Source organism: Crocuta crocuta, unplaced genomic scaffold (genome assembly GCF_008692635.1).
Source record: "Crocuta crocuta isolate KB4526 unplaced genomic scaffold, BGI_CrCroc_1.0 scaffold226, whole genome shotgun sequence".
Taxonomy (NCBI): Eukaryota; Metazoa; Chordata; class Mammalia; order Carnivora; family Hyaenidae; genus Crocuta; species Crocuta crocuta.
Window position 1 is genome coordinate 722,442 of NW_027530997.1, and position 7,278 is coordinate 729,719.

Consider the following 7,278-nt stretch of genomic DNA (forward strand, 5'->3'; position numbering starts at 1 on the left):
AGCAGTAGTGGTAGTAGTAGTGCCACCACTGGGATTGCTAGAATGTTTTGTCTGAACCTTTTTTTTTTTTTAAACTTATGTGTAAAATTTTTGTTGCTTTGGATATTTTCCAGAGTTAAGATTCCTTTACTTTTTCAGTTATTATTCTTGCTCTTTGTATTGCCTATCTCCCTGTGAAAACATTTGTTTTGAAAATTCTATATATGATGTTTGTGTTGAGGTGACATTGTTAATGTTTTATAAAATAAAATCTTAAACATTTATGTATTCCTTGAGTCTATATCCAATACAGTAATATTTTAGTTTTGACAGTGTTTCAGAGATCTGAAAAATAAAGTTACTTTCTTTATAATGAAAATTAGAAAACCAAAATCAACATTGTGTATAATTTTTGTGAGATACATTTCGAGTTATACTTGGTTATTGAAGAGTGCATTTTCTTTCCTGTCAAGCATACCCTTGGGGAAGTCTGGGTACAGAAAACATCCGAAATGAATACAGATAAACAGTACTTTTGTCGCACTCATTTGGGACATCTTCTAAATCCTGGAGACCTGGTATTGGGGTTTGTATTATTTTATAGTGTTTTCTTTTTTCTTTTCTCTTCTGGGTGTGAGCATGCCCACATGAGTGGGGAAGGGTCAGATGGAGAGGGGGAGAGAGAATCTTAAGGAGGCTTCATGCCCAGTGCAGCATGGAGCCCAAAGTGTGACTTAAACTCACGACCCTGAGATCATGACCTAAGCTGAAATTAAGTCAGATATTTAACCAGCTGAACCACCCAGGTGCCACTATAAATACTATAGTATTTTAAACTGGCAATTGGCATTGTAAATTTTCTTTGGAATCCAGCAAAGCCATCTAAAATACTGAAGTTGTTTATTCCAAAAAAGAATTTAAGAGTTTAGAAGCTTTACATTTCGCTTATTGGTAACTAAATTAAACTGGATTGGATAAAAGCTCATAGTTACTCCATTTTTTTAAAGAATCTTTTTTTTTTAGTAAACTAAATGGAACCATCTAACTGAATTCTTAATGTTATACTGATCTGTGTCTGTCTGGATTCTTTTACAAGTATATGGTAAGGTGGACAGTCATGGATAATACATGAAACTCACAGATAGCAGTGCATTATTGTTTTTACCAGTATCTATAAAGGCATGCTCACTGTATAGTAAACTGCAAAACTTTTAACGTGGAAAAGCATGTTAAATGTTAATGTTAGGAACTCTAAATTCCATAAAATAAAAAGTTATGTGGAAAGCATAAATGTTTCTGTCATTAAGTGTTGATTTTTATTTCAGATTTGATTTGGCCAACTGTAACTTAAATGATGAGTATGTCAACAAAATGAACTCAGATAGAGTCCCAGACGTGGTAAGGCTTTAGATTTTTTCCTATGTTAAAGAGGATTGATAACTCTTATGGGTAAGATGCAGGAGTTCACATTTTTGAAAATAAAATCTATTTAGAGGTTTCTTTTGAAATTGCAGTTAAGGTGTATGGCAAAGCCTTTATGCTTAATCATGTGTCTTTGAGGAGAAAATCCAAGATTTATTGAGTTTTTTTGTTGCTCTTAAAATCCTGTAATCAAATTTGCATTCTCTGTCAGAATGGCTTGATACCATCTGTAGAGCAAAAATAAATTTTCAGATAAAAATGATGACCGTTAGAACTTAATGTAGATTCATTCTTTTAGGCTTAGCTTATTTTATATGTTGTTCAGTTAAAGCATTTAGAATTTAAACCATCATTTAGATTATTCAGGCTTAAATATAATTGCAATTGAAAATAATCTTTCAGGTGTTGGGTCTTAGAGAAAGAATGTCACTTCTTAAAAAAAAAAAACTGTTAAATACTAACATGAGTTTATTAGAATCATAAACAAGAGTGAATGTGAAATGGGAAAGACTCTATCTCCTGCTTGCCTTATTCTTTAAAATAAACACTAATCTCTTTAGCTGTGGGCAAAAATAAAGTCATGATATAAGAAGGACTCCCCTTCTCACCACCCAGTTGTGCTTTTATTAATTAAGAAATAGAAGCATAGTTTAGATAGAGTTTAACAAGGTTGTAAGAGGAGATGAAGACAGTCATACAAGATTTTGCACTGTGTAAAATTATATTCATTCCACAATTTTTCAAACTGTCATAGGACATACATTTGTGAAAGATATATGTACTTCTTTAAGTACTTATTAGTAGTACTAAAAGGAAAAATTCTGCCTGTGATAATATTTCAGGATGATTAAGACATTGAAATTTAAAATATTTGGTATAAAAAAGCAGTTTAATTTTTAGTCACTGCAAAATTTCATTAGTAAATTATAACAGTTATGCAAATAATGGCTGAATGCTTCTCACAAAATACTAAGTACATGAAGAAAAATGTTAAAAAGTTCTCTTGACCCTGCCTCTTGATCCCTACTTTTTTCCCCTAAGATGTAACCACTCATCAGTTTGGTGACTTTTTGGCATTCTCAGAATCTTTCATTTTTTAACTTTGTTGAACTTTGAGGCCCCATTATTTAGTTACCATTTTTTGTAACTGCATATATTTATTTTACTTTCAGGTGTTAATCAAGAAGAGCTATGACCGTACCAAACGTCAGCGTCGTAGAAACTGGAAACTGAAAGAGCTTGCAAGAGATAGAGAAAACATGGATACAGATGATGAAAGGTCCTACTTTTCTTTAAACCTTATATGTTGTCTAAAAGGAAACCCTTGTAATAAATCTTTATAGTTTTTATATATAGTCATCCCTTGATTATTCCATTCAATATTAATTTTGTATTCTTTCTGTGTTAATTGAATCAGTATAAGAGGATATCAAATCAGTGTAGGAGGATATAATGATACTTAACAGATTTGATTATTATTTCCTGGGTTTTGACCTGAGAATTACAGCATCATTGTAAACAATGCATTTGAAAAGTTAACATTAGTAATACGTTGTGGATATCACAAATAGCAAGTGAGTACTTATGACTTGGGATGAAAAGAAAATAGCCCTTTAATATCAAATTTCTGTTTTTCAAACAACTTAAGGAGGCATGAAGATGTTGGGTTTTAGAAAATTGTATTGGATGATTGAAAAATGATCTTAATGATGGTGAAGACACTTTCTAAAAAAATGAAGAGTTTAAATAAAATTGTGTTATGAAATGTAAGTGGGAAATAGCAATATTTCCAAAATATAGTCTCATGTAATTTAAAATAAGTATTTATAAATATATAATGTTAAATTAGATATTATAAGTACATATTTGATTATTTCATCTATAGACTTAAAAGTGCATGTATTTTAACTTGGCCATAAGACTTGAGGGGAGGGACATTAAAGTTTATTTACTTTTAGAGAGAGTGTGAGCACCGGAGGGGCAGAGAGAGAGAGGGAGATACAGAATCTCAATCAGGCTCCATGCTGTCAGTGTAGGCCAAATGCAGGGCTCACACTCACAAACTGAGATCATGACTTGAACCAAAATCAGGAGTTGGATGCTTAAGTCCAAGAGCCACCCAGGCACCCCAATTGTGTATTTGTCATGTAATTTTGAAGGAAAATATTTTTTTAAACTTGTCAGAGTATTTAATTAACATCCATATTTGACCTTCAGGTATTATTTTTAAGGAATTTAATACATGGAACACATTTATCTTAGTGCTGAAAATGAAGAAAACACAACTCCATACTGTCTTGGTAAAAATGAAATATGTAAATGTTTCTTTATTCTTCTGTAGGCAATACCAAGATTTCCTTGAAGATCTTGAAGATGATGAGGCAATTAGAAAAAATGTAAACATTTATAGAGGTTAGTGTTGTAGGATTGTCTAATATAAGTTGCATCTTTTGTTTTTTATGTTACCCCAGTATAAGTATTTTGGTGTCTTAAACTTTCATTCAATAGATGACTTTTACTGTGTGTTTTTAAAAGTTCTCTAATTAAACATTCACAAAAAATAAAAATACTTGCAGAACAGTAGGACTTATTAAAATGTTGTTTGCTTTATCACATTTGATATCATTGTATCTTAGCATGACCCTTCAAGTTCCTGATCCCTATACCAACGGATATTTATTCATATGTTTATTTAGTTCAGTCATTCAGTGAATATAAATGCCTGCTCTAGATATGGTACAAGAACTGCTAATATGATATGTTTAAATAATAGTAAAGATGGTAGGGACAGGCAGTTTGTATATTTTCAGATTTGTATTTGAAATCCTCCTTGTAATTTTTTAGATTCAGCCATTCCTGTGGAAAGTGACACAGATGATGAAGGAGCACCTCGAATTAGTCTGGCTGAGATGCTTGAAGACCTTCACATTTCCCAAGATGCTACTGGTGAAGAAGGTGAATCGATGATGACACAATGACATTAGGTTGTAGATGATTTTCGTATCTGTAGGCTTAGGGTGTTGGACAAAATAACTTTTATTGTCTATTGCATTTGTGCTTCCATATTGAGAGAGGAGAAATTTAAACTTGAATAAATAGGATTATTTTCATCGCTTATTCAGAGCACTGAAAGAGATTGATGGTTTTGAAGTTTTAGATAAAAGATTATGGAGAATGTAATTATTACTGATATTTAGGCCCTTTTGCATGTGGAATTTTATAAAAGTTTGCCTTTTTAGGAGACCCTACTATTTTTGCATGTAGCACTGGGTTTCAAATCTTAAAAGTTGTGATTATTTGGAGGTTACCTAAATCTTGAAGCCTAAAATAAGCGTTTACATTCATTTTGCATTGATTGCTTTAGTAAAAGAGCATATGAAGAATCATTTTTAGTATGAACTTGTTATGCACTTTGATCCACTTTAGATCACTTTTATGTCATTGGGGTAGGTAAGTTGGGGTTCAGTTTATTACTGGACATTCAGGGGAAGCTAATCTATTTTATTTATAATGTTAACATATTCAAAAGCTGTTAAATTGGGGATTATCTTAATTTTTATTGCAGAAGAAAATATATTTAAAATATATATGGATCTGTAGCAAACATAGACTACTTGAAAGCTAAAAATTTGTACTTTTTGCTCATGCTAGCAGCTTAAGAGCAGTAGCTTATGTCATAAAAATGTTTTCCTGTCACTTCAAACATTTTTGCTTTTAGGATTTTTCATTTTCAAATTGAGAAAAGAATTTTTTATATTAAGTTTCTGTCATTGAATAGATCACCATCAAAAAGAATATTAGAAATCAGCATATAGATGATGAAATAATAAAAATGATCTTTATGCTTTAAGAAACCATGAATCAGACATGAATGAGAAATACCTCCCACAGCCTTGAAAGTAAAGCATTGGCTTGAGTTTTAAAATGTTCTGAGAATGAAGTATTAAGATCCTGTTTCAATAAGCAAGATCAGACTTACTGAGTATGCCAGAACTAAGAGCTAATTCTTAAACTCTGGGTATACCACTAAATAAGGGAATTAAGTAAGAGCTGAATGGAACACTTCACTTTTTTTAAGATTAGACTCCCCAGTTCTGAAGTTATGTATAAAGGCCTGAAGTTTTTATAGTGGCTCCTATTCTGTCTGCATATTTAGTTAAAGTTTTCACTTGTGGTTTGGTTTACCTCTTGTATGTCAAGACTTTAAAAACATGAAATAAAAACATTCTCCCCTTTTTTGTGTGTTCTTGAAGTGATTGTATTAGTGTCATATTTAAATGACAGAATATCTTATGCAGTTTTCCCAGGTGAAATTATTTAAGTATTTGTCATATGATTTTCCCACTAAAAATACAGTTTCCTGCTGTACTTATTTAGTTTTATTCTCTTTGATGTCATCTTTATGAGTAATAAAACTTGTTAGTTGAAAGAAAGCTATGACAAGGTGAAGGAATATAGCTAGAAAAGATGATAGCCAAGAGCTCTCACAGAGTTACACAGCCTTGATAAACTTACCATTTTAAGAGCATAGTTCACAAGCTATGGGTCCCCAAATACTCTTGTCCATGTCCCAGAGTTGATACAATTTGGGAAGGCTGGTATTGATCAAACTTTCAAGAAGGTGATTTACAACCCAATTTATAAATATGAGTAATTTCTAAGTCAGTATGATAAGTTATCTTCACTTGAAGGTAGTGTTTTATAGGTGGAAGTCATTTTATGAGCATGCAAAGAGTTGAGGGAGAATTGCTTGTATAATTTAACAGCATCAAGCTAATCCTTGCCATAGTAGAATCTAAAACTCCAGGCGGAGTGCCAGGACTAGACACTCCTCTGTAGTCAATACTGACTAAGTGCCAGCATTTTCCCTAGACTATTTTAGTAAGTTGGTTCATATTGATTTCATCCTTTAGATTACTTGATCTGTTATTTTTAGCCCAAGGGATGTTGCTTTTTTCAATAATTTGCTTTCAGTTTTGATACAATTTCAGACTAAGTTACAGGAATAGTACAAAGAATTCCTGGATACTCTTCCCTCAGATTTGTCAAATGCGAAAGCTTACCTCATTTGCTTTCTTTCTAATTAGGTTTTCTTACATAAACATAGGGCAGTGATCAAAATCATAAAATTAACATTGACACAATAGTGATATCTAATCATTGGGCCATATTGAAATTGTCAGTGTTCCCACCTATAAAGTCTTTTATAGAAAAAATAAATCTAAGATTGTGCATTGCCCTGGGTTCTCATATCTTTAGACTACTTTCATCTGGACCATTTCTCGAGTTTTTGTTTTAGGTAATTGGCATTTTTGAAGAGTCCAAGCCAGTCATTTTGTAAAATGACCCCAATTTAGCCTTGTTTGATGGTTTCTCATCATCAGATTTAGGATAAACCCTTTTAGAAGGACTAGAGGTAATACCAAGTTCCCAGAAGTAATACCAAATTCTCAATGCATTTGTATCAGGAGACTTGTGCTGTTGATTAGTCCAAATGTCCCTAAGCTTTCTTAGGTTGTTAGTTGGTTTTCTGTTTTAAGGAATTAGAGGATTTATTCCTTTATAATCATTATTTTCCCTGATTTTTCCTTTCAAATGTATTTTTAACTTACAGACAGTGAAATTCAGTTTTGTGATATACAGTTCCATGAATTTTAATACATGTAGATTCATACAGTTACCACCACAAATTCCAGAACAATTTTATCATTCCTCCAGCACCCCCCACCCCAAAATTCCCTTTGCTACCCCTTTGTTTTCAAGCCCTTCCCTCGTCCTTAACCAACCCCCAACCCCTGCAACTTTGGATCTGTTCGCTGACTTTACGGTTTGTTTTTTCCAAAATATGTAAATGAAATCATACAGTTTGTAGCCTCT

The 7,278-nt window shown here is 32.3% G+C and overlaps 1 protein-coding gene across 3 annotated transcripts in view; it reads left to right on the forward strand.

The window, feature by feature from the left end:
- NMD3 (NMD3 ribosome export adaptor) overlaps positions 1–5,637 on the forward strand; it is a 31,195-nt gene extending 25,558 nt beyond the window's left edge. For all 3 annotated transcript variants that reach the window (XM_077770537.1, XM_077770536.1, XM_077770538.1), the window contains 5 exons: positions 453–565; positions 1,305–1,377; positions 2,574–2,680; positions 3,743–3,813; positions 4,246–5,637. In XM_077770537.1, coding sequence (XP_077626663.1) covers positions 453–565; positions 1,305–1,377; positions 2,574–2,680; positions 3,743–3,813; positions 4,246–4,379 — 498 coding nt within the window. In that variant the 3' untranslated portion in view covers positions 4,380–5,637. The remainder of the gene's footprint in view (positions 1–452; positions 566–1,304; positions 1,378–2,573; positions 2,681–3,742; positions 3,814–4,245) is intronic.
- Positions 5,638–7,278: the final 1,641 nt, after the last annotated feature.